This window comes from Ranitomeya variabilis, chromosome 4 (assembly GCF_051348905.1).
Source record: "Ranitomeya variabilis isolate aRanVar5 chromosome 4, aRanVar5.hap1, whole genome shotgun sequence".
Lineage (NCBI taxonomy): Eukaryota > Metazoa > Chordata > Amphibia > Anura > Dendrobatidae > Ranitomeya > Ranitomeya variabilis.
In genome coordinates, this window is record NC_135235.1 from 176487499 (window position 1) to 176513599 (window position 26101).

The 26101-nt window shown below is 46.3% G+C and overlaps 1 protein-coding gene and 1 long non-coding RNA gene across 5 annotated transcripts in view; one reads left to right on the plus strand and one right to left on the minus strand.

The window, feature by feature from the left end:
• Positions 1 to 11223: 11223 nt before the first annotated feature.
• LOC143770124 (uncharacterized) overlaps positions 11224 to 26101 on the minus strand; it is a 114480-nt gene continuing 99602 nt past the window's right edge. The window contains exons 1-3 of one of the 2 annotated variants that reach the window (XR_013214548.1): positions 14425 to 14562; positions 12005 to 12117; positions 11224 to 11866 (exon numbers count right to left, since the gene is read on the minus strand). This is a non-coding gene — a long non-coding RNA (uncharacterized LOC143770124). Of the gene's footprint in view, positions 11867 to 12004; positions 12118 to 14424; positions 14563 to 26101 lie in introns of those variants that run through there. The other variant, XR_013214547.1, reaches the window with a different exon arrangement.
• The window catches only part of DLG5 (discs large MAGUK scaffold protein 5), a 491099-nt gene continuing 479377 nt past the window's right edge, over positions 14380 to 26101 (plus strand). For 2 of the 3 annotated variants that reach the window (XM_077259411.1, XM_077259412.1), the window contains exon 1: positions 14399 to 15212. In XM_077259411.1, the coding sequence (XP_077115526.1) occupies positions 14768 to 15212 (445 nt within the window). In that variant the 5' untranslated portion in view covers positions 14399 to 14767. Of the gene's footprint in view, positions 15213 to 26101 lie in introns of all 3 variants that reach the window. The other variant, XM_077259413.1, reaches the window with a different exon arrangement.

Consider the following 26101-nt stretch of genomic DNA (forward strand, 5'->3'; position numbering starts at 1 on the left):
TCTCCGCAACAAGGATCTATGGAACACATTATGAATGGAAAAGGAAGCTGGAAGGGCCAAACGAAAAGACACCGGATTGATAATTTCAGAAATCTTATAAGGCCCAATAAAGCGAGGCTTGAACTTAGGGGAAGAAACCTTCATAGGAACATGACGAGAAGACAACCAGACCAAATCCCCAACACGAAGCCGGGGACCAACACACCAACGACGGTTAGCAAAACGTTGAGCCTTTTCCTGAGACAACGTCAAATTGTCCACCACATGAGTCCAAATTTGCTGCAACCTGTCCACCACAGAATCCACACCAGGACAGTCAGAAGGCTCAAGCTGCCCCGAATAAAAACGAGGATGAAAACCAAAGTTACAAAAGAAAGGCGAAACCAAGGTAGCCGAACTAGCCCGATTATTAAGGGCAAACTCGGCCAACGGCAAAAAGGTGACCCAATCATCCTGATCAGCAGACACGAAGCATCTCAAATAGGTTTCCAAGGTCTGATTGGTTCGCTCCGTTTGGCCATTTGTCTGAGGATGGAATGCTGAAGAAAAAGACAAATTAATGCCCATTCTAGCCCAAAAGGACCGCCAAAACCTAGAAACGAACTGGGAACCTCTGTCAGACACAATATTCTCCGGAATACCATGCAAACGAACCACATGCGGAAAAAACAACGGAACCAAATCAGAGGAGGAAGGCAACTTAGGCAACGGTACCAAATGGACCATCTTAGAAAACCTGTCACAAACCACCCAGATGACAGACATCTTCTGAGAAACAGGAAGATCAGAAATAAAATCCATGGAAATATGCGTCCAGGGCCTCTCAGGAATAGGCAAAGGCAAAAGCAACCCACTGGCACGGGAACAGCAAGGCTTAGCCCGAGCACAGGTCCCACAGGACTGCACAAACGAACGCACATCCCGCGACAAGGAAGGCCACCAAAAGGACCTAGCCACTAAATCTCTGGTACCGAAAATCCCAGGGTGACCAGCCAACACCGAACAATGAACCTCAGAAATTACCCTACTAGTCCATCTATCAGGAACAAACAGTTTCCCCACAGGACAGCGGTCAGGTTTATCAGCCTGAAACTCCTGAAATACCCGCCGCAAATCAGGGGAGATGGCAGAAAGAGTCACCCCCTCCTTGAGGATCCCAGCCGGCTCAAGAACTCCCGGAGAGTCAGGCAAAAAACTCCTAGAAAGGGCATCAGCCTTCACATTCTTAGATCCCGGAATATACGAGACCACAAAATCAAAACGTGAGAAAAACAGAGACCACCAAGCTTGTCTAGGATTCAACCGCTTAGCAGACTCGAGGTAAATCAGATTCTTATGATCAGTCAAGACCACCACGCGATGGTTGGCTCCCTCAAGCCAATGTCGCCACTCCTCAAATGCCCACTTCATAGCCAACAACTTCCGATTGCCGACATCATAATTACGCTCAGCAGGCGAAAACTTTCTGGAGAAGAAAGCACATGGTTTCATCAAAGAGCCATCAGAATTTCTCTGAGACAAAACGGCCCCTGCCCCAATCTCAGAAGCATCAACCTCAACCTGAAAAGGGAGAGAAACATCTGGCTGACGCAACACAGGGGCAGAAGTAAAACGACGTTTAAGCTCCTGAAAGGCCTCAACAGCCGCAGAGGACCAATTCATCACATCAGCACCCTTCCTCGTCAAATCGGTCAGAGGCTTCACCACACTAGAAAAATTAGCAATAAAGCGGCGATAAAAATTGGCAAAGCCCAAAAATTTCTGAAGGCTCTTTACAGATGTAGGTTGAGTCCAATCATGAATGGCCTGGACTTTAACAGGGTCCATTTCAATAGCCGAGGGAGAAAAAATGAAACCCAAAAAAGAAACCTTCTGAACTCCAAAGAGGCACTTAGACCCCTTCACAAACAACGCATTAGCACGAAGGACCTGAAATACCATCCTAACCTGCTTCACATGAGACTCCCAATCATCGGAGAAAACCGAAATATCATCCAAATACACAATCATGAATTTATCCAGATAATTCCGGAAGATATCATGCATAAAGGACTGAAATACCGATGGAGCATTAGAGAGCCCGAATGGCATCACAAGATATTCAAATTGGCCTTCGGGCGTATTAAATGCTGTTTTCCATTCATCACCTTGTTTAATACGCACGAGATTATACGCCCCTCGAAGGTCGATTTTAGTAAAGCAACTGGCACCTTTGATCCGAGCAAACAAATCAGAAGGTAAAGGTAAAGGGTACTGGAATTTGACAGTGATCTTATTGAGAAGGCGATAATCTATACAGGGTCTCAAGGAGCCATCCTTCTTGGCAACAAAAAAAAATCCCGCTCCCAACGGTGACGAAGACAGGCGAATATGCCCCTTCTCCAAGGACTCCTTTACATAACTCCGCATAGCGGCATGCTCTGGCACAGACAGATTGAAAAGTCGGCCCTTAGGGAACTTACAGCCAGGAATCAAATTAATGGCACAATCGCAGTCCCTATGAGGAGGCAGGGAACTGGACTTGGGCTCATCAAATATATCCTGGAAATCCAACAAAAACTCAGGAACTTCAGAAGAAGGGGACGAGGAAATGGACATCAAAGGAATATCACTATGTATCCCCTGACAACCCCAACCAGTTACAGACATAGATCTCCAATCCAGCACTGGATTATGTACCTGTAACCATGGAAAACCCAGCACAACAACATCATGCAAATTATGCAACACCAAAAAGCGAATATTTTCCTGATGTGCTGGAGCCATGTACATGGTTAACTGTGTCCAGTACTGAGGTTTATTCTTGGCCAATGGCGTAGCATCAATTCCCCTTAAGGGAATAGGACTCTGCAAAGGCTCCAAGGAAAAACCACAGCGCTTGGCAAATTCTAAGTCCATTAAGTTCAGGGCAGCGCCAGAATCCACAAATGCCATAACAGAAAAGGACGACAATGAGCAAATCAGGGTAACAGACAAGAGAAATTTAGGCTGTACAGTACTAATGGTAACAGACCCAGGGACCCTCTTAGTACGCTTAGGGCAATCAGAAATAGCATGAGCAGAATCACCACAGTAAAAACACAGGCCATTCTGACGTCTGAATTTCTGCCTTTCTGCTCTAGTCAAAATCCTATCACATTGCATAGGCTCAGGACTCTGCTCAGAGGACACTGCCATATGGTGCACCACCTTGCGCTCACGCAAGCGCCGATCAATCTGAATGGCCAAAGACATTGACTCATTCAGACCAGCAGGCGTAGGAAACTCCACCATAACATCTTTAAGGGCTTCAGAAAGACCCTTTCTGAAAATCGCTGCTAGGGCATCCTCATTCCATTTTGTGAGCACAGACCACTTTCTAAATTTCTGGCAGTATACTTCTGCTGCTTCCTGACCCTGACACAGAGCCAGCAAAGTTTTTTCTGCCTGATCCACAGAATTAGGCTCGTCATACAGCAATCCGAGCGCTTGAAAAAATGCGTCAATATTGAGCAATGCAGGATTTCCTGGCTCAAGGGAGAATGCCCAGTCCTGCGGGTCGCCACGCAGCAAAGAAATAACAATCTTCACCTGCTGAAAACAAGCTACAAAGGAAAAAAAATGTCTCAGAACTTTCTTTTCCCTCTTTTGAGATGCATTTAACACATTGTGGGCCATGTGTACTGTTATGACCTGGTGGTTAAGAGGCCACACTGATATGACCTGGTGGCTAAAACGCAACATGGGACGAGCTCTGAGAAGGTGGTATCCCTACTGACCGCAGTCCCTAATCCTAACAACAACACTAGTAATAGCCGTGGGATGTTCCTGACTCTCCCTAGACACCTCTTCACAGCCTAAGAACTAACTACCCCTAAAGAAGGAAATAGAAAGCTATCTTGCCTCAGAGAAAACCCCAAAAGGAAAGACAGCCCCCCACAAATATTGACTGTGAGTGGAGAGGGAAATGACGTACACAGAAATGAAATCAGAATTCAGCAAAGGAGGCCAATACTAAACTTGATAGACAGAGAGAAAAGGATACTGTGCGGTCAGTATTAAAAACTACAAAATCCACGCAGAGTTTACAAAAATGAACTCCACACCGACTCACGGTGTGGAGGGGCAAATCTGCTTTCCCAGAGCTTCCAGCTAGCCTGAATATGACATAGTGACAAGCTGGACAAAAAGAGACATATTTGCAGAGCAATAGAGTCCAAGCAAATGGACAAACAAAAACTAGCAAAAACTTAACTTTTGCTGACAAGGACAGGCCATATGAGAAATCCAAGGAGAGAACCAAATCCAACCAAGAACATTGACAGCTGGCATGAACTAAAGCCCAGAGCAGGTTTAAATAACAAACCCAGGCAAGGCGATTAGTGAAGGCAGCTGCTACAGCTACCTAAAGGAGCAGCAGTTCCACTCGAAACCACCAGAGGGAGCCCAAGGGCAGAACTCACAAAAATACCATTAGCAACCACAGGAGGGAGCTCCAGAACGGAATTCACAACAGCTCTCCGACAAAGCTGCGCATGAAGGACTGTTCCCTGCTGAAACTGGGTGATGATGAGTCACCGGTGCCCGCAGCAGGCACAGAATCCCCACGTCCTCTCCCTGCTCCGCGCCCACGCCCACGTGCCTTACTCCCTGCCTTCTTCATCTTGGTTGACTGATAAAGATAAGCAGAAATGTACTAACGGCTTAGTGTGCTTATTCCTGAACAGCTCCCATCAGGTATAAGAAACACTAATTTTCTAAAGTGTGGACTAGACTTTAATATGAGCTAATGTGGCCTACACAACTGTAAAGTGGTGTTTGGTGAACTTTATTAGTTATTTATTTTTTGGGGGCTGAACTGACTACAGGGCGAGCTGCACTCACACGGAGACCGTGCAGACTGCCGTAAACGGCGCTGCAAGGCCCAAAAAAGCTCCTCTCTGTTATCCTATGTTATGTTTTTCCAAAATTTTGCTGGATACGGATGGAAAGCCACTAATAGGAAATATTTGAAAAAATGTGCAGCAGGCTGCACTATTTGGCAAAAAAGGACAATGGATTTAACTGTATGAGGCTGTGACGCACCCTGAGCTGACTGCAACCAGCTGTGGCTGCAGACAGACTACAGAGCGATGTGCACTCACACGGAGACCGTGCAGACAGCCGTAACCGGCGCTGCAAGGCCCAAAAAACCTCCTCTACGTTATCCTATGTAGTGTTTTTCCACAATTTAGCTGGATACGGGTGGAAAGCCACTAATAGGAATTATTTGAAAAAATGTGCAGCGGGCTGCACTATTTGCAAAAAAGGACAATGTATTTTACGCTATGAGGCAGTGACGCACCCTGAGCTGGATACAATCGGCTGTGGCTGCACACAGACTACAGGGCGAGCTGAACTCACACGCAGACCGTGCAGACAGCCGTAAACGGCGCTGCAGGGCTCAAAAAACCTCCTCTACGTTATCCTATGTAGTGTTTTTCCACAATTTAGCTGGATACGGGTGGAAAGCCACTAATAGGAACGATTTGAAAAAATGTGCAGCGAGCTGCACTATTTGCAAAAAAGGACAATGGAATGGATAGAACAGTATGAGACAGTGAACCACCCTGAGCTGAATACAACCGGCTATGACTGCACACAGACTAGAGAGTGGGCTGCACTCACACACACAGAGACCTTGCAGATCGCTGTGAAAACAGCGCTGCAAGGCAAAAGCAAGGTGAACACACAGCGGTTGCTAAATTAGCCTGGGAAAAGCACAAAGAAGCAAATCGCTATCTCAACTGGCCCTCAGTCAGAACACAGCGTCCTATGCCTAACTGAATTCACAGCAGAGTGAGCCAGAAAGGGCGGCAGCGTTTTTTATAGTGCATCATGACATCATTTCAGCAGCCAATCACAGCCTTGCCAGTAGTTACATGCCCACCATGCTGAACAGGATGTGCCCACACTTGTAATCATTCCTCATTGGCTGCATTTGTGCTGTTTGAATTATGGGAACTTCCGATTCCGGTATCCGATATGCGGTAAGTATCGGATCTCGGTATCGGAATGCAGCGGAGTAGTTTGCGCAGGCGCCGCTGATATGTCTGATGTGTGACGCGCATAACTCCAGCTTGCGGAATGCTTGTTATTGTGCATGTTTATTTTCTTATAGTAGGCGTATACTAACCTGATGACGCAGTGGAGCAGTCTGCGCAGGCGCCGCTGGCATGTCTGATGTGTGACACGCATAACTCCGTCTTGTGGAACGCTTGCTATTGCGCATTCTCCTTATAGTGGGCGTGTACTGATCTGATGACGCAGCGGAGTAGTATGCGCAGGTGCCGCTGGTACGTCTGTTGTGTGACATGCATAACTCCGACTGTTGGAACGCTTGCTATTGCGCATGTCTATTTTCTTATAGTGAGCGTGTATTGCTCTGATGACGCGGCGGTGCATTCTGCGCAGGCGCCGTCGGGCTACCTGATGATCGATACGCACACTTCCGGATAGCGGGAAAGCATGCTGGCGCTTTGCAAGTCCTGTATCTGGACTAGTCCGACCATCTCATTCCTTTCTATTTATGCTAAGACCCTGTTAGACTGGAGCTGCTCCATCGCTTAATGATTGCCGAGCACATGTGCTGACAATCAATAGCCTATCAGTAAGTGCACTTACTATTACTTATACCCTACATGATCTAACCCTCCTCACTTCCCCTGACGAAGCTACCTGGAGTAGCGATACGCGTGGGGAGCAAGCGGCCTCTGCCATTTCTAGTACCCAGGGTACTTCTCACCCTACGGAAGAGGAGGAAAAGAGAATCCATGCCGTTCTTGGAGATTTTTCCCAGTCATGGACTCAGGTAAATCAAGCGATAGTGGTGCCTATTTTGACCGTTCCCCAGTTGGAAACACCAGAAGATGATGTGACTCAAAATCGTCCTGAAGCAGAAGAGACTCTACACCAGCGGGCTCAAGCAGCAGACGCCACACCAGTATTGAAACCAGAGAATCCACCCACTGCTATCGGTGAATCTGTCATGCCCACAATGAGCAACAGTACTCTTGGGAGATTAAGTACACCTGTGCTACCTATAATCTCCAGTAGCATAGCCATGAGAGAGCATAACACCAGTGATAGCAAGCCTAGTGAACCTGGTCAGATCACCCTCAGTTCCTGTGCTGCGTAGATCAACCCGTAGTACCTGAGATCAGATCCCAGCCCGTTACAGGGGCTAAAAATGTAAAATGTCAATAATTGGTGTTACCTGTTTAAAAATGTTTGCTTATGCTTTTTGAAACACTTTAGATGGACAATAGGGTAATGGACAGTGAATTACCAAAAACTTTAATGTAAATAGTTGGCACCCTCAAGGTGCACCTTAGGTCCTACCCACATTGCCAGCGTGGGTAGGGCCTTGTTTGTTCCTAAGACCGAAGAAAAACTGTCTGGTGCGGCTGAAGACCAGGTCTGGATAATACGCCCTGTAGCCTGCCCAAACCTACGTTGGGGGTTTATGACGGGTCACCAGCATCGGTACTGTTGTTCATGAACAAGGACACCCTGTTATAAGACCAGTCGTACTTATATAAACTCAGTTTTGCAATGTTTAAAGCAAAGTGCCTCCTGTAAGGGAAGAAAAAGCTTGCACCCATTTAAACCTGTTGAAATCTTTCAAAAATGTTTTGCACGATTTAACCTATACTGTTTGTTTTCTTTTCCCAGGCCGGGAGTACTGGATTTAACGGTGGGGGGGATGTGGCAACCCAGGAGTTCAGGTACCACAGTGGTATTGCCTTCCTCTTTGGGAGGGTGATGCCATGCCTGGAAACGAGGAGAATCCCTTTGGTAGGTAAGCTGTACATTAACACATTCTGACTCCAGGTCAGAAGGGGGAGCTCTGAACCCGGTTTTCAGGGGAGCTTCCCTAGATAATATACATTCTGGTCAGCAGGAGGAGTTAGTTAGTCTGGTGCAGACAAGGAACAGTGAAGGAGCATAGGAAAACTACAGAGCTGGAAGGGAGCCGTGACTGGGCTCCTTCCAGGCAGAGGCGCAGAAACCGCAAAGGGATTCCCACTTGTTTTCAGGCTGCCTGGACTCCATTGACACCTGTTGCCGGTACCCTGGACTGAGGCTGTCTACAACAGTAAACTGTTATGACCTGGTGGTTACGGAGCGGTACTGAGATGACCTGGTGGGTAAAACCAATCATGGACAAACTTAGGGGAGGTAGCAGCTCCACAGACAGTAATCACTGATATGAGCTAGTGAATACGGAGCAGCACTGAAATGACCTGGTGGGTAAAACAAATAATGTACTAGCTCTGAGGAGGTGGTAACTCTACTGACCGCAATCCCTACTCCTAACACCAACACTAGAAATAGCCGTGGAGCGTACCTAACTCTGCCTAGACGCCTCTGCACAGCCTAAGAACTAGCTACCCCTGAAGATGGAAACGGAAAACTATCTCGCCTCAGAGAAACCCCCAAAGGAAGACAGCCCTCCACAAATATTGACGGTGAGTGGAGAGGGAAATGACAAACTCAGAAATGAAACTAGATTTTTTAGCAAAGGAGGCCAATACTATCTAAATAGACAGAGATAGGAAAGGCTACTGTGCGGTCAGTATAAAAACTAAAAAGTCCACGCAGAGTTTACAAAAAATAACCACCACACCGACTCACGGTGTGGAGGGGCAAATCTGCGACCCCAGAGCTTCCAACTAGCCGGAATATTTCATAATGACAAGCTGGACAAAAGAGACAAAATTAAACTGAACAGAAGGTCATAAGCAGGGAAACACCCAAAAACTAGCAGACTTATCTTAAGCTGAAAATGGACTGGCCAACAGAGAACTTCCAGGAAAGAACTGAATCCACAGGAAATACATTGACAGCTGGCATCCACTACAGCCAAAAGCCCAGTTAAATAACAAAGGCCAGGGAACCGATTAGTGAACGCAGCTGCTAAGTTCCACTTGAAACCACCAGAGGGAGCCCAAGAGCAGAACTCCCAAAAATACCATTCGCAACCACAGGATGGAGCCCAAGAACGGAATTCACAACAGTAAACCAGGTAAAGAAACTGCTACCCTGTGTCCTCCATTTATTACTGGCCCCACACCATCCCTGCCCAGCACACCAGGAGCCCTGGGGACCCAGCTTCACCTGTGGAAAGCGATACCATCTTGCTGCTGTACCATCACCGCCAGAGAACCCCTTTAAGCAGCATTAGTCACCCCTGACCGAGTACCACAGGTGGCGTCACAAACTTTTATTGCTTTACAACTGCCTTTAAAAACTATCCTTTTTACTTGGGCTCCCAGGGCCACGGAGCAGGTCGACGCCACGAGGACCACCCCTTTAACGACAACTGGACCCGGTACCGAGTACCCCTGGGCCCTGACGGGCGACTCAGGAGCTCTAGACTTGATTTCAGGGGAACTTCCCTTTATATGTTCTGGCTTGGAGGAGTGAGTTTAGTTTGCAGAGAGTGTGAAGGAGGAAGGAGGACAGGAAAAAGTGAGGATCTGGAGAGGAGCTGAGACTGGGCTCCCTCCACGCTGAAGCGCAGGAACCGGACACCGGGAGTCCGAGGCTGTGTGGGACTGTATGCCCCACAGCAGAAACCAGAGGGTAGGAGATTAAGTTGCTTGTCCACAACTACACCCGAAGGCACAGCAGCATAGAGAGCCCGGAGTCGCCGCAGTAGAGACACCTGTAAAAAGGTTTGTTTTGCCTGCCATGCGGGTACTGTCCTAGGACAGAGAAAGAGAGGACCTTGTGAGAAGCCTCATAAAGCAAGGGACACACATTACAGCGCAGTAGGGAAGGCTTCCAACCCCCACCTGGCTAAGGGGGCTCCAAATAGCTTCCAGGCTGCCCAAACCTCTCCATCACCTGTGATCCGTACCCTGGACTGTGGTTGCATACCACCAGTAAAAGGTAAAGAGACTGCAACCTTGTGTCCTCCAATTCTTTCCCAGAACTACACCGTCTTGTCATCTTTACCACTACACCGGAAGCCCTGGGAAACAAGCTTCACCTGTGGGAAGCCATACCATCCCTGCTGCAGTAATATCATCCCCAGTGGACCCATTTAAGCAGCGTCGGTCATCCCTGACCGAATACCACAGGTGGCATCACAAACATTCTTTATTCACAACAACCCCTTTAAAGACTTTCCCTTTAACTTGGATGCCCAAGGCCATGGACGGGTCACTGCCACCGTGATTACCCCTTTAATGACCACCGGACCAGGCCCGAGTACCCCAGCGTCCTAGCAGGTGCACCAATATCATGTCAATATGCCATAAATCTCTCATAGGAAATCTATGAAAATATAGAAATCTAGTGGAAAATCCTTTTGAGATCTTACTAAGTTTGGTGTATATAACTGGGATAAATATCCTGTAAGGCTGCTTTTACACTTGCTGGGTTTTTCCTGGCCATTTTTGCGGCCCCAATAGACTTCTATGGGGCCGCAAAATCGGCCAGCAAAAATTCCACGGTGTGCCGAATGGCCGTGAGGGCCATATTTGTGGCCATGAAAAAAGATCGAGCCTGCTCAATCTTTTTCACGGCGTACAGACATGGCCCCCATTGAAAATCATTGGGTGCTGCAAAAACAACGGAAGTTGTTTTTGCAGTGCACCATTGTAACGGGGTCTACCAAGCTGGGGTACCTCTTTCAGTACCACCCCGTGTTTCAGGAGGTCTACTTTGCATTGGCTGGAGTCTGAATGAAGGACGCTGGCTGGAATTCCTTGATTACATGAGAGCATATAAAAGCTGACTGCTTCTCCACGTATTTCCAGTCTCACAACACTTTATTCACAGAACACAGAATATATGTAACAACAGATACAGAGGGCAGGTCCATTCAAAAGCGGCAGGCCAGACGTACATTACAATAGCCGTAGGGGGCCAGAGCCTGCTGATATTTACTGTGGGAATTACAAAGGTGGGGGAGGTCAGAAGGGGGATATCTTGTCTCCTCTGCACAGGGGCGCAGCCTGTGGGCTGATGCATTTGGGACATATATCTCACATCGAACCTATTATATATACAAATAACTGCATAACATATTCTGGGTGCTGGGGGGTTCTGTAACAACCATCACTTCCGGTTTTGCGGAACGCCATTTTTTTTTTACAATACTTCTTCCATAGTACTGGAAAACGGCGATCCGCAATTTTTTTGCGGTCCGTTATTGCGATAGACCGCCTTTTTTGCGGCGATACGGCCCGCAAATAACCCGGCAAGTGGTAAAAGTAGCCTTAAAGAAAAGGAATTCAGTATATCTGGAAAAGGAACTATCACATCAACAAAGGCAAACAAGAGTCAGAAATAAATATTATGTTATTTACTTATTATACCTCTAAGAAAACATGTATATGTATTTTTCATGGAATGTATATAATACTAATTCCTTGTTGTAAAGCAAAATGTAAAGGCAATACAAACTAGTATTATACTGTCTCTGTGTATAATGTTAGAAATTAACAGATTTAAATCTTTTGTAGCCATGCATGGGAAATTCTAATATATTGAGTTGTAGAGGTTTCTCACCCGTGACTTAATTGATTTGTTTGCGATTTGGAAATTGGTGTGTGCACATGTTCAGATTGTTTTTAAATTCTGTAAGTTCACTTTGATGGTATCTTGACAAAGAGCTCATGTCGCTCGAAACGCGTCAAAAGATGCCTGTATTCTCTTTTTTTGTGAACATACAATTTTGATCTTTGCTTCATGTATCTTGGATAATAAAATGCACTTGTTTGAATTTCATCTGTTGGCTGGATTAGTCTGCTTTCTTCATTAGATGTTGCACCCTGCCCAGGTGCTATCCGTGCTCCAGAAGTGTGGAATCACAGGTGGTGAGCTGGATTTTCTTCTGTAATAGAATTAAGGGTGTTATTTATTTGTTAGGTTGTTGAATATTCTATTCTTTTCAGTTATTTCATCAATACATTTGCTTTTTTTTTTCTTTTCAGGGAAACAAGGTCACATTTCTGGTCCAGATCCATCTTACCACATCCTTCGAACATAACTACATCCTTCTGTCCAAGGACTGTTGATTGTAGGAAGATGAGCCGTGACCAGCGAGGTTGAGTTCACAACACACATTGGAAGCTTTAACATTAACTGTTATAGATGAGAAAAAATGAGAGAATGACATTAAAAGGGGTTGTCCAGTTAAAACAAATTATCCATCAAATAGATATCTTGCTGATAGTCAGGTATCCTCGTTGCTGAGAGCCCCAAGTTGCAGTTGAACATGAGCATTGCCACTACATTCTAACAAGAATAAAAGTGCCCCGTTTTGCTGATCGGTGCAGGTCCCATCGGTCGGCCCCCACAATCAACAAGTTATAACTGATCCTGTGGATGTGATAACTTCTTTTAATTTTGGACATAACTATCATTAGAATTATAATGTTCAGATTCGGTTCAGAATTTCCAGGAGGAAAAATGTAAAGCTAAAAGCAATAAAACACAAATGACCTGCCTTGTGCAAACTTTGCTACGAATATTAATCAAAAGCATCTAACAAGTCCTACATTAAGATATTTTCTGTCATTGGTGCCCAATGGATATTTTTGCATTTTCTCATACTTCATTGTTCTCTTTCAGATTCCTCTGTTAGTAATATTGCTTAGCTTCTAGTCAACTTTAAAAAAAAATCACTGTGTCTCCACACTCCATTTTTGTGGAAGTACCTCAAAAACTTTGCCAACCTACAAATTTCTGCAGTAGCCCAATGTCTGGTGTCCTGCGATCATGAAGACTGATCTAAAGTGAAGAGACATATCTGAGAGCTGTCCAATTTTTTTTCCCCCTCAGACCGCGTTCGGACCCGCTGAGTAGAATGAATGTTTTCATTCATCCGTTAAAATCACAGATCCAAGATTGAGATCCGTGAGTCTCAGACCAGATTCTATTTGATCAGATTTTTGGCCATTCAAGTCTATAAAGATCCATGAGACACAGATGCAAATCGGAAGGCTTTTGATGTGCCTCCATTTTTGTATCAGTGTCTCACGGATCTGTTGCTTAGTTATAAAAACATGACTTTCCATTGGTTTTGATTGTCTTAGGCTATTTTCACACTAGCGTTTTTTGTAATAAGTCGCAATGCGTAGTTTTGGCGAAAAAACGCATCCCGCAAAAGTGCTTGCAGGATGCGTTTTTTCACCATTGACTAACATTAGCGACGCGTTGCCACACGTCGCAACCGTCGTGCGACGGTTGCGCCATGTTGTGGCGGACCGTCGGATGCAAAAAACGTTACATGTAACGTTTTTTGCTGCCGACGGGCCGCCATTTCCGACCGCGCATGTGCGGCCGGAACTCCGCCCCCACCTCCCCGCACCTCACAATGGGGCGGCGGATGCGCTGGAAAAACAGCATCCGCTGCCCCCGTTGTGCGGCGCAGAGAACGCTAGCGTCGGTACGTCGGCCCGACGCTCTGCGACGGGCCGAGTACGACGCTAGTGTGAAAGTAGCCTTAGAAGAGAATATGCCTTTCAGTGAAAAAAAAGCAGAGGCAACTAGGATGACACCAGAGGAAAAGCAATCCATATCTCTGGGAGTGTAACCCACTGATGGGTGAATCTATTCTAAGCTTCCATGAAATTTGCTGCCTTGTACAGTCCAGAAAAGCGCAGCCTGTCCGCTGCCGTGGGGACGTAGCCTTAGGCCTCTTTCACATTTCCGTCGGTACGGGCCCATCGCAATGTGTCTGGCTGACGTACCGACGGACGTTGTGAATTCTCTGCACGACGTGGGCAGCAGATGGACGCATCCGCTGCCCATTCTGCAGTCCGGGGAGGAGGGGGCGAAAATGGCGGACCCGTCGCACAAAAAAACGTTACATTGAACGTTTCTTTGTGACGACGGTCCGCCAATTACCGATGCATCCAGTGCACGATGTATGGAACGTGTGTCCATATGTCGCGATGCGTCGGTAATACAAGTCTATGTGCAAAAAACGCATCCTGCGGGCAACTTTGCAGGATGTGTTTTTTGCACAGAACGACGCATTGCAATGTCTTCAAAAAGACGGAAGTGTGAAAGTAGCCTTGTGGAAACAGCAAAGCGCCATTTCTACTGTGATCCACTGTGGATTTTCCATCTGTAAATTTGATGGAACGTGTGACCATGCAGTTCGATTGGCAGTCCCTTAATTTAGAAACTGGGGTCTCCCCATGTTATGTGGTCAAGTTCTACTTTTACAGACAATAACACTTGTAATCCTGGCCTGTTCTGTAGAGGAACCAGAGCGGACACTTTCTCCTCATGAAGACACATTTATCACGTAAATACACAGTTCAGAGAACACAGAGGAAGAAGTGACCCAGCAATGTCCACAGATAGGGAGGAGGGGAGGGCTCGAGGAAGAGGAGGGAAGGCACCGAGAAAGGAGGGGACAGTGACGGGAGGAAAGCTCACTCCTAAAGCGGCACATTGTTACTGCCAGTGGGACACGGTGTTCAGGGCGAGGAGTCGAGGAGCAGAAAGTAAGAAGAGCGGCGGCAGCAGCGCCCGGGGAGAGCGCGGAGCAGCACTGGAGACGGCACTTTTTGTCAGTCATGTAGCTGGAAACAGAGCCTGACTGCCTGCCTGCCTGCCTGCCTGCCTGCCGAGGAGGAGGAGGAGCGGAGCAGTTTCTTCTCGCCGTTGCTGACTGGGAACAGTTTGGAGGGAGAGGAGCAGTGATAAGGTTGTGAGGTGAGGCACAGATGCACCCCCGCAGCCCTCCCCAGCTGAGCAATATGGCTGCTGCTTGCAGGCTATGTGCAGGCAGAGGGTGCATGAGGGCAGGATTGTACTCGGCTCCTGTGCAGGCTGCAAGCTGGAGCTTCCTGCTGGGCCTGTAACTCCACAGAGAAAAGCTCACAGACAAGAGGAGGGAGCTTCTGACGAGTCAGCGCTGCTCAGGATGGAGCCCAAGCACAGGGAGTTACTCCAGCAGTGCCACAAGAATCTGGCGGAGGCCATCAGCGATGCAGACAGGTTGCTGAACCTCCTGGAGGAGGCTGGCACCCTCACCCTCAGGGACAGGCAGGAGCTGGACACTAGCTGTACCACACAGCAGGATAAAGTAGACCTTCTGCTCAAGATGCTTCTTGTTAAGGACAAGGACCACTTCCAGGACCTGAGAGTAGCCTTGGAGAAGACTGAGCCTCATCTACTACCCATCCTCTACTTGAACGGCTTGGGGAGTGGTGAGGCCGCAGGTGAGATACAGCCTATGTGAGCCCTGTACACACTGTGCTGTGAGGTGATCCGCTCTGTCCTCTCTATGGACAGCTATTCCTATGCATATGCACGTAGCCGCCCTCTCAGCTGCCCAGAAAAGGCTCAATAGACCCATTTTATCAATATCAAGAAAGATTTAGGCCTGACTAAAGGTAGCCATACACTGGCCGCTCAACGAGGGCTCAACTGACCGCTAGTCCTGCATATTGTGAAATCCATTTCTCCAATGTCTGTCCTTAGGGACAGTTTGGGCACCCTTTACACATTACATTGTCAGCCGGTCCTGGAATATCAATGGGTTCAGGAGATTTACCCCCCTCAAAGGGGAGATGTCAGGTTTGGCAATTATCCCCAATCTGTGTGATAAAGTCCAAACACTGGGCTTCCACCGAACCCAAGATCCATGCTGTCAAGGGCCCCTTGTGATTGGAGCGTGGCCAATCATGTGCATCTATGCTTCATTCATTTAATGTGTGACCAAAAATGAAACATTCAGCCCATTTGTGCGCAAAAATATTCTCATGCATTTTTATTGGCCAAAGACTATAGAATTACTTTAAAATGAAAGCAGTGAGCTGATTGGTTACTTTGGGCAGCACTGACCTCAGTAGTTGTGCGTGGATTGCTGTAATAAAGCTGGTTCTGTACATATGATCATGTCAGTAAAGTTTATTTGACAGTACAGGAAGTGCTCCCTCTTAATGATCTGCTTAGCTTCCATGCCCTGATCCCTTTGTACCTAGACACACTGTATGTACACAAACACTGCAGTCCCAAAGATAAGATCTGGGAAGCAAGCAAAGATGCATTTACACTGGCAGATTAATGTGAAGGAGTGTTCCTCAGAAAGCTTGTTTCCTGGTAATTGGGCAGTGTAAACAGGCTGTTGATCACCCAAGAAAAGAGCACCATGTTCCTTCATCTAGTGAAATGATTTTTAAGCTTGCTTAAAAATTATCATTCTCTGCAGCACAGTGCTGTCAAGAACCGTGACAGTCTATGCTCCTAGAGCGTTCTTTTACTGATTGCTCTGGGCTCATTGTAAGTATGCTCAGCCTCTCTATACAGGCTAGTAAGGGTACTGTCACACAGTGCCATTTTCATCGCTACGACGGTACGATTCGTGACGTTCTAGCGATATCGTTACGATATCGCAGTGTCTGACACGCAGCAGCGATCAGGGATCCTGCTGAGAATCGTACGTCGTAGCAGATCGTTTGGAACTTTCTTTCGTCGCTTGATCACCCGCTGACATCACTGGATCGTTGTGTGTGACACCGATCCAGCCATGTGTTCGCTTGTAACCAGGGTAAACATCGGGTAACTAAGTGCAGGGCCGCGCTTAGTAACCCGATGTTTACCCTGGTTACCAGCGTAAACGTAAAAAAACCAAACAGTACATACTCACATTCCGGTGTCTGTCCTCCGGCGTCTCAGCTTCTCTGCACTGTGAGCGCCTGCCGGCCGGAAAGCGAGCACAGCGGTGACGCGGTGACATCACCGCTCTGCTTTCCGGCTATGGTGCTTACACAGTGCAGAGAAGCAGAACGCCGGGGGACAGACACCAGCTGTTAGATTTGCAAGTAGCATATTGGCAGTTGTTGCACTACCGCAATCGTGTAGTATAGCGGCACCTAACCATCTCAGTTTCAATTATGTATTCCACTTTCTACAGTATTAGGCTGCCATCACACTAGCAGTATTTGGTCAGTATTTTACATCAGTATTTGTTTCACTCCTGGTTTTGGCTTGCAATCAGAGGAAAAGTATAACAGAAACATATGCACCACTTCTGCATTTATCACCCACTCCTGGTTTTGGCTTACAAGTACTGATGTAAAATACTGACCAAATACTGCTAGTGTGACGGCAGCCTTATAGTGTTTAATTTCACAGAGAGGAGAAACTTTATAGATACATTGTATTATTTATAGTTTACTGATTCTTAGTTACCGTATATACTCGAGTATTAGTCAACCCAAGTATAAGCCGAGGCACCTAATTTTGCCACAAAAAACTGGGAAAACTCATTGACTCTAGTATAAGCCGGGTATGCATTGTCCCCTCATCCAAATCCTGGTATGCATGGCTCCCCATCCTTGTCCTGGTATGCATGGCTCCCCATCCTTGTCCTTGTGTGCATGGCTCCCCGTCCTTGTATGCATGGCTCCCCGTCCCCATCCTTGTATGCTTGGCTCCCTATCCCCTAAACTTGTATGCAGGGTTCATATATAAAAACAAACAAACATTTGACTTACCTTCAATGCGTGCCCTCCCTGCATCTCGTTCCAGCGCCAGCAGCTCTAACGGCTGAGCGATCACATGTCCCCACTCATTAAAGTAATGAATATTCACTCCACACCTATGGGAGTGGAGAGGGGTGAATATTCATTACCTTAATGAGCGGGGGACATGTGATCGCTCGGCAGGAAGACTGGCACCAGAAGGAGATGCATCGAGGGCGCTCAGGGTAGGTAAGTAGGATGTGTGCTGGAAGCCAGCGGCTGTAACTGTGTACGCTATAAGAGAAATGAATGTTCACTGAATATTTCTCTTTAGCAGCCTGTACAGGCTTTAGCCACAGCCACGGGCTCCTGCCTCTGTGACCCGCTGCTCCACCTCTCCCCTCCCATGCCGTCTTTCTGGGACAATGACTTGTGTATAAGCCGAGGGGGGTGTTTTCAGCACAAAAAAAGTGCTGAAAAACTCGGCTTATACACGAGTGTATACGACATGTCTCACATTGAGAAAAGCAGTTTTCATGTTATATGTTAATGATTTCTTCCTGGCTCCCACCTTGCCTGGAAGAAATCCCTGCCTCCTCTCATTATAATTGCACCCCTCTCCATTGCACGTCATATTGACTTGTGATGTGCATTTTACTTTACATCAGCACAATTTTGGAACCATCATTTTTTTTTTTAAGGAAGTTATAACGGTTAAAAGTTGACCAGCAATTTCTCATTTTTACAACAAATTTGCAAAACCATTTTTTCAGGGACCACCTCACATTTGAAGTGACTTTGTGGGGTCAAAAACACATTTTTCCCAGATAAATCTTTTTTAGCTCCAAATTTTGCATTTTCCTAAGGGTAACGAGAAATTGTGCCATGCAATATGTTGTGCAATTTCTCCTGAGGGCGCAGATACACAATATGTGGAGGAAAACATCTGTTTGGGTACATGGCAGGGCTCAAAAGGGAAGGAACGCCATTTGACTATTTGAATGTAAAATATGCTGGAATAATTAGTAGTTGTCATGTTGCGTTTGGAGAGCCCCTGATGTGCCTAAACAGTGGAAAACCCCAACAAGTGACACCAGTTTGGAAACTAGACACTTTAGGGAACTTATCTAGATGTGTATTAAGCACCTTAAACCCACAGGTGCTTCACACTAGTTTATAACGTAGAGCCGTGGAAATAAAAAAAAAAATCTAATTTATCCCACAAAAATGTTTTTTAGCTACAAATTTTGTATTTTCACAAGGGCAAAAGGAGAAAATGGACCCCAAAGGTTGTTGTGCAATTTCTCCTGAGTTCACCAATACCACATATGTGGTCGAAAACTACTTTTGAAGCTCAGAATGGAAGTAGCGCCATATTACAGAGCAGATTTTGCTGCACTTGTTTGAGGGTGCCATGTTACATTGGTAGAGCCCCTGAGGTGCCAGAACAGCAGAACCCCCAATATGTGACCCCAATTTACCTATTAAACCTCTCAGTGAATTCATATAGGAGTGCAGTGATTATATTGACACCACAGGTGTGTCACAGACTTTTATACCATTGGGCAGTGAAGAAAAAATAATTTACATTTTTACCACCAAGATTGTGTGTTAGCCCCAAGTTTTACATTTTCAAACAGGGAAATGGGTAAAAATGGCACCAGAATTTGTCCCACAATTTCTGTTGAATGTAGAAATGCCCCATATGTGGCTGTACAGTACTTCTTTGCCATACCCTATTTGCCTCCTGGAGCGCAGATTTTCCTAGACTAGTTTGCTTATTCCATATAAAGAACCTATAAGTGGTAGAAAAGCAGAATCCCGCCTCAATTGAGCACATTTTGGAAATTACAACCCTTTGGGACTTTATCTACAGATGTAGTGACGATTTTGACTCCATGGCTGTTTTCCAGAAACAGGCAGCAGTGGATTTTGCTGAGTGAAAATTGCAAACTACCGTTGTAGTGACCAGTACGTTATAGTGACCAGTACTCTGTAGTGACCAGTACATTATGCCCAGTTCATGCTTCTGGAGACAAGCACCTGTAAGTTAGGCTACTTTCACACTAGCGTTAACTGCAATACGTCGCAAATGCGTCGTTTTGCCGAAAATACGCATCCAGCAAAAGTTCTTGCTGGATACGTTTTTTCGTCATAGACTAACATTAGCGACGCATTTGCGACGCATTGCCAAACGTTGCTTCCGTTTTGCGACGCTTGGGCGTGTGGTAGCGGACCGTCGGGAGAAAAAAACGTTACATGTAACGTTTTTTGCTCCCGACGGTCCGCTTTTTCCGACCGCGCATGAGCGGCCGGAACTCCGCCCCCACCTCCCCGCACTTCCCCGCACCTCACAATGGGGCAGCGGATGCGTGGGAAAAATGCATCCGCTGCCCCCGTTGTGCGGCGGAGACCACGCTAGCGTCGGGAACGTCGGCCCGACGCACAGCGACGGGTTGTTCCCGACGCTAGTGTGAAAGTAGCCTAAGGCGAACTCTCATCGCTACACAAATGCCAAACATGTGGGCGCTAAATGTTGTTTAGGCACACTGGGGCTCCGAAGGTAGGGGAGGGCATTTGGATTTGGGAGCTGAGAATTTGCTGATTTTCTTTTGGGGAGCGAGGAGCCATTTAGATTTCCAGAGCCTTTGTGCTGCCATATTTCCGTTGTCAGATAACAGATCTGAGTGGGGACTTGCTTTTTTTGTGGATTGAGTTGAAGCTGTTATTGGGAACATTTTACATAATGTTTGAGATTAGTTATCATGCGCTCTACGCTGACCATTTACTTTGGGGCTTCCATCTAAATCTCTAAGTGACGTGATTCAGATGAAACCCCCGACGGATCCATTCACTATAATGACGCAGCAGATTTACTCTGGATTCCGTCAGGCCTCTCTTCAGCGTTGTCCTTTTTTTCAGAAGTGCACAAAACTGTGGCTGATGGCACTTTTATGCAGTCCTAAAAAGACGTACACCGCTGGATCACAGGTCCTATATTTGTTCTGTTTGCATGTAACATCATGTTCTCGGCACCACCACCATGGGCTTACCCTGGACTTCAGCAGAAAATTTGTGTTCGGCGAACAGTTTAGAAGGTTCGCCCATCTCTATTGTTAATATAATTGTTCGATTTGCATAGAACATTATGTTCTCGGCAGCACATGTCCTGTTTACACAGTGTGTTGTGCTGAGGAGGAGAGTGATGATTTTTAAGCAACCTTAAAAATCATTTCACCTGACAAATGGGTGTTTTACTTGTTTGTCTTGTGATTAGCGGCCTTGTTAACCCCTTAATGACCGCCGATACGCCTTTTAACGGCGGTAGTTAAGGGTACTTAAACCACAGCCCCGTTAATTAACGGCGCTGTGGAAAAAGTGTATAGGGGCTCCCAGAGTTGGATTTTCTCTGGGGTCTCGGTTGCCGGGGGTTGCCGAGACCTCAGAGAACATGATTCGGGTCGTTTTTTACCGACCCCCAGGTTGCGATCGCCGGTAATTAACCGTTTACCGGTGGCCGCCAAAAGAAAAAAAAAAACGCGATTTGCCATTTAATTTCTCTGTCCTCTGATGTGATCGCACATCAGAGGACAGAGAAATGGGGTCCCCGATCGCGCGCCGATACTTACCCATGTCTCCTGGTGCTTCTCGTGGTTCCCCATGGGCGCCGCCATCTTCCGGCAACAAAATGGCGGGCGCATGCGCAGTGTGCCCGCTGGCCGACACCCGGCATATTTTTTGGTTCTCGGCTGCCGGGGGTAGCCGAGACCCCAAAGAACATGATCGGGGTCGGTTTTTACCGACCCTGTTTTGCGACCGCCGGTAATTAAACGTTTACCGGCGACTGTAAAAAAAATAAAAATACGATGTGTCTGTCATTCTCTGTCCTCTGATGTGATCGCACATCAGAGGACAGAGAAATAGGGGGATCGGGACCCTGTCATATTTACCGGTGTCACTGGGTCCTCCTGCCTCCTCTCCTGGCCGCTGGCTTCTTCCTCCGGTAAGAAAATTGTGGGCGCATGCGCAGTGCGCCCGCCGTGCTCTGCCGGCCGGCAGAGGAAGATTCTTCCTCTTGTTTCATTTTGGTCACTGTGATAGATCCTATCACAGTGATTAAAATAAGAAAAATAGTATATAACCCCCCCTTTATCACCCCCTTAGTTAGGAAAAAGTAATAACATTAAAAAAAGTGTGTATTTCCATTTTCCAATTAGGGCTACAGTTGGGCTGAACTGAGTTGGGCTAAAGTTAGGGTTAGGGTTGGGCCTAAAGTTAGGGTTATTGTTGGGGCTAAAGTTAGGTTTAGGGTTGGGGCTAAAGTTAGGGTTAGAGTTGGGGCTAAAGTTAGGGTTAGGGCTAGGGTTGGGGCTAAAGTTAGGGTTAGAGTTGAGATTAGGGTTAGGGTTGGGATTAGGGTTAGGGTTGGCATTAGGGTTAGGTTTGGGATTAGGGTTAGGTTTGGGATTAGGGTTAAGTTTAGGGTTGGGATTAGGGTTAGGGGAGTATTGGGATTAGGGTTCTGTTTGAGGTTAGGGTTGAGATTAGGATTAGGGGTGTGTTGGGATTAGGGTTTTGATTAGAGTTATGGTTGGGATTGGGGTTAGAGGTGTTTTGCGGTTAGGGTGTTGATTAGGGTTATGGTTAGGGTTGTGATTAGGATTATTGATCGGGTTAGGATTAGGGGTGTGTTGGGGTTAGGGTTGGAGTTAGAATTGGGGGTTTCCACTGTTTAGGTACATCAGTGGGTCTCCAAACACGACAGCCAATTTTGCGCTCAAAAAGTCAAATGGTGCTCCCTTCCTTCTGAGCTCTGCCGTGCGCCCAAACAGTGGTTTACCCCCACATATGGGGCATCAGCGTACTTAGGACTACTTGGACAACAACTTTTGGGGTCCAGTTTCTCCTGTTACCCTTGCGAAAATAAAAAAAATCGGGGGCTTAAAAATAATTTTTGTGATAAAAAAAATGATTTTTTTATTTTCACGGCTCTGCGTCAAACTTCTGTGAAGTACTTGGGCGCTCAAAATGCTCACCACATATCTAGATAAGTTCCTTGGGGGGGTCTAGTTTCCAAAATGGGGTCACTTGTGGGGGTTTCTACTGTTTAGGTACATCAGGGGCTCTGAAAATACAACATGACACCCGCAGACCATTCCATCAAAGTCTGCATTTTAAAACGTCACTACTTCCCTTCCGAGCCCCGATGTGTGCCTAAACAGTGATCCCCCCCCCACACATGGGGTATCAGCGTACTCAGGACAAATTGGACAACAACTTTTGGGGTCCAATTTCTCCTGTTACTCTTGGGAAAATAAAAAATTGGGGGCTAAAACGATAATTTTTGTGGAAAAAATATTTTTTTTTTATTTTCACGACTCTGCATTATAAACTTCTGTGAAGCACTTGGGGGTTCAAAGTGCTCACCACACATCTAGATAAGTTCCTGGGGGGGGTCTAGTTTCCAAAATGGTGTCACTTGTGGGGGGTTTCCACTGTTTAGGCACATCAGGGGCTCTCCAAACGCGACATGGCACAGTGGTTTACCCCCACATATGGGTTATTAGCATATTCAGGAGAAATTGCACAACAAATTTTATGGTTCATTTTCTCTTTTTACACTTGTGAAAATAAAAAAATTGGTTCTGAAGTAAAATGTTTGCAAAAAAAAGTTAAATGTTCATTTTTTCCTTCCACATTGTTTCAGTTCCTGTGAAGCACGTAAAGGGTTAATAAACTTCTTGAATGTGGTTTTGAGCACCTTGAGGGGTGTAGTTTTTAGAATGGTGTCAAGTTTGGGTATTTTCTGTCATACACACCCCTAAAAGTGGCTTTAAATGTGGGATGGTCCCTAAAAAAATGGTTTTGTAAATTTTGTTGTAAAAATGAGAAATCGCTGGTGAACTTTTAACCCTTATAACTTCCTAACAAAAAAAATTTTGTTTCCAAAATTGTGCTGATGTAAAGTAGACATGTGGGAAATGTTATTTATTAACTATTTTGGTATGACATATCTCTGATTTAAGGGCATATAAATTCAAAGTTTGAAAATTGCTAAATTTTAAAAATTTTCGCCATATTTCCGTTTTTTTCATAAATAATCGCAAGTAATATCGAAGAAATGTTACCACTAACATGAAGTACAATATGTCACGAAAAAACAATGTCAGAATCACCGGGATCCGTTAAAGCATTCCAAAGTTATAACCTCATAAAGTGACAGTGGTCAGAATTGTAAAAATTGGCCCGGTCATTAAGTACCAAATTGGCTCTGTAACTAAGGGGTTAGGCTACTTTCACACTAGCGTCGGTACGGGGCCGTCGCCATGCGTCGGCCCGACGTACTGACGCAAACTGCGATAATAATGAACAACGGGGGCAGCGGATGCAGTTTTACAACGCATCCGCTGCCCCATTGTAAGGTCCGGGGAGGAGGCGGCGGAGTTCCGGCCACGCATGCTCGGTCGGAAATGGCGGACTCGACACACAAAAAAGTTACATGTAACTTTTTTTGTACCGACGGTGCGCCAAAACACGACACATCCGTCGCACGACGGATGCGACGTGTGGCAATACGTCGCAATGCGTCGCTAATGCAAGTCTATGGAGAAAAAACGCATCCTGCAGGCAACTTTGCAGGATGCGTTTTTTCTCCAAAACGACGCATTGCGACGTGCGTCGAACAACGCTAGTGTGAAAGTAGCCTTAAAGAAGCTGATTATCAGGAAGCAAGCATTCTTAGTAATGCTAGTTCCTGAAAAAAGGCCAGTAAAATTCACTCTTATTGCTACCTTTTCCAAGAGTTACGCTATGTGCACACGCTGCGGATTTTGCTGCGGATCCGCATCGTTTCCGCAGCTGCGGGTCCGCAGCGGTTTCCCATGCGTTTACAGTACAATGTAAACTTATGGGAAACGCAATCCGCAGTGCAGATGCTGTGGAAAAAAACGCACGGAAACGCAGCGGTTTACACTCCGCAGCATGTCAATTCTTTGTGCGGAATCCGCAGCGGTTTTACACCTGCTCCATAATAGAAAACCGCAGGTGTAAAACTGCAGTGGAATCTGCACAAAAATCGAGGTAAATCCGCAGGAAAAACGCACAATTTTTGCCCTGCGGATTTATCAGATCTGCAGAGGACCATTCTACGTGTGCACATACCCTAAGAGCTCTTTTCATTTTTCTGAGCTCTGTATTTGGTTTGATAACAACAAATGACACATAAATTTACTTTCCAGCCATTCTTATAGATAAGCCTATATGTATGTGTAAACAAACACCTGTCCATAAAGATAGTCCAGCAGAAGTGTTCATACTAAGGGTACCGTCTCACTATACGATTTACCAACGATCACGACCTGCGATACGACCTGGCCGTGATCGTTGGTAAGTCGTTGTGTGGTCGCTGGGGAGCTGTCACACAGACCGCTCTCCAGCGACCAACGATGCCGAGGTTCGCTGGTAACCAGGGTAAACATCGGGTTACTAAGCGCAGGGCCGCGCTTAGTAACCCGATGTTTACCGTGGTTACCAGCGTAAAAGGAAAAAAAACCAAACCGTACATACTCACCATCTGATGTCCTTCAGGTCCCTTGCCGTCTGCTTCCCGCTCTGACTGAGATCCGGCCGTACAGTGAGAGCAGAGCACAGCGGTGACGTCACCACTGTGATCTGCTCTCACTTTCCGGCCGGCAGTCAGTCAGAGCAGGAAGCATACCTTTAGATGACAGGCCTCATAAGTCAGTGGGATTCTTTGACGCCAGTGGTATCTGTTGTACACTTAGGCCATGTGCACACGTTCAGGATTTTTAGCGTTTTTTTCGCGTTTTTTCGCTATAAAAACGTGATAAAAACGCGAAAAAAACGCTAACATATGCCTCCTATTATTTACAAGGTATTCCGCATTTTTTGTGCAAATGTTGCGATTTTTTCCGCGAAAAAATCGCATAGCGGAAAAAAAAGCAACATGTTCATTAAAAATGCGGAATTGCAGGGATTCCGCACACCTAGGAGTCCATTGATCTGCTTACTTCCCGCACGGGGCTGTGCACACCATGCGGGAAGTAAGCAGATTATGTGCGGTTGGTACCCAGGGTGGAGGAGAGGAGACTCTCCTCCATGGACTGGGCACCATATAAGTGGTCAAAAAATAAGAAATAAAATAAAAAATAGTCCTATACTCACCCTCGATGTTTCCCGCCTCACCGCTGTACGCTGCCGTTCGGTTCCTGTAGCTGATGTGCGGCGAAGGACCTTGCCGATGACGTCACTGTCCTGTGATTGGTCGTGAGCGGTCATGTGACCGCTCACGTGACCGTGACGTCACGGAAGGCCCTGTGCGCACAGACCAGCTATAGGAAGACGAACGGACGCCGCTGATGAGATGTCTGGGTGAGTATAAGCATTTTTTTATTTTTTTTATTATTTTTAAACATTCTATCTTTTACTATAGATGCTGCATAGGCAGCATCTATAGTAAAAAGTTGGTCACACTTGTCAAACAGTATGTTTGACAAGTGTGACCAACTTGTCAGTCAGTTTTCCAAGCGATGCTACAGATCGCTTGGAAAACTTTTGCATTCTGCAAGCTAATTACGCTTGCAGAATGCTAAAAAAACGCGAAAAAAACGGAAAAAAAACGC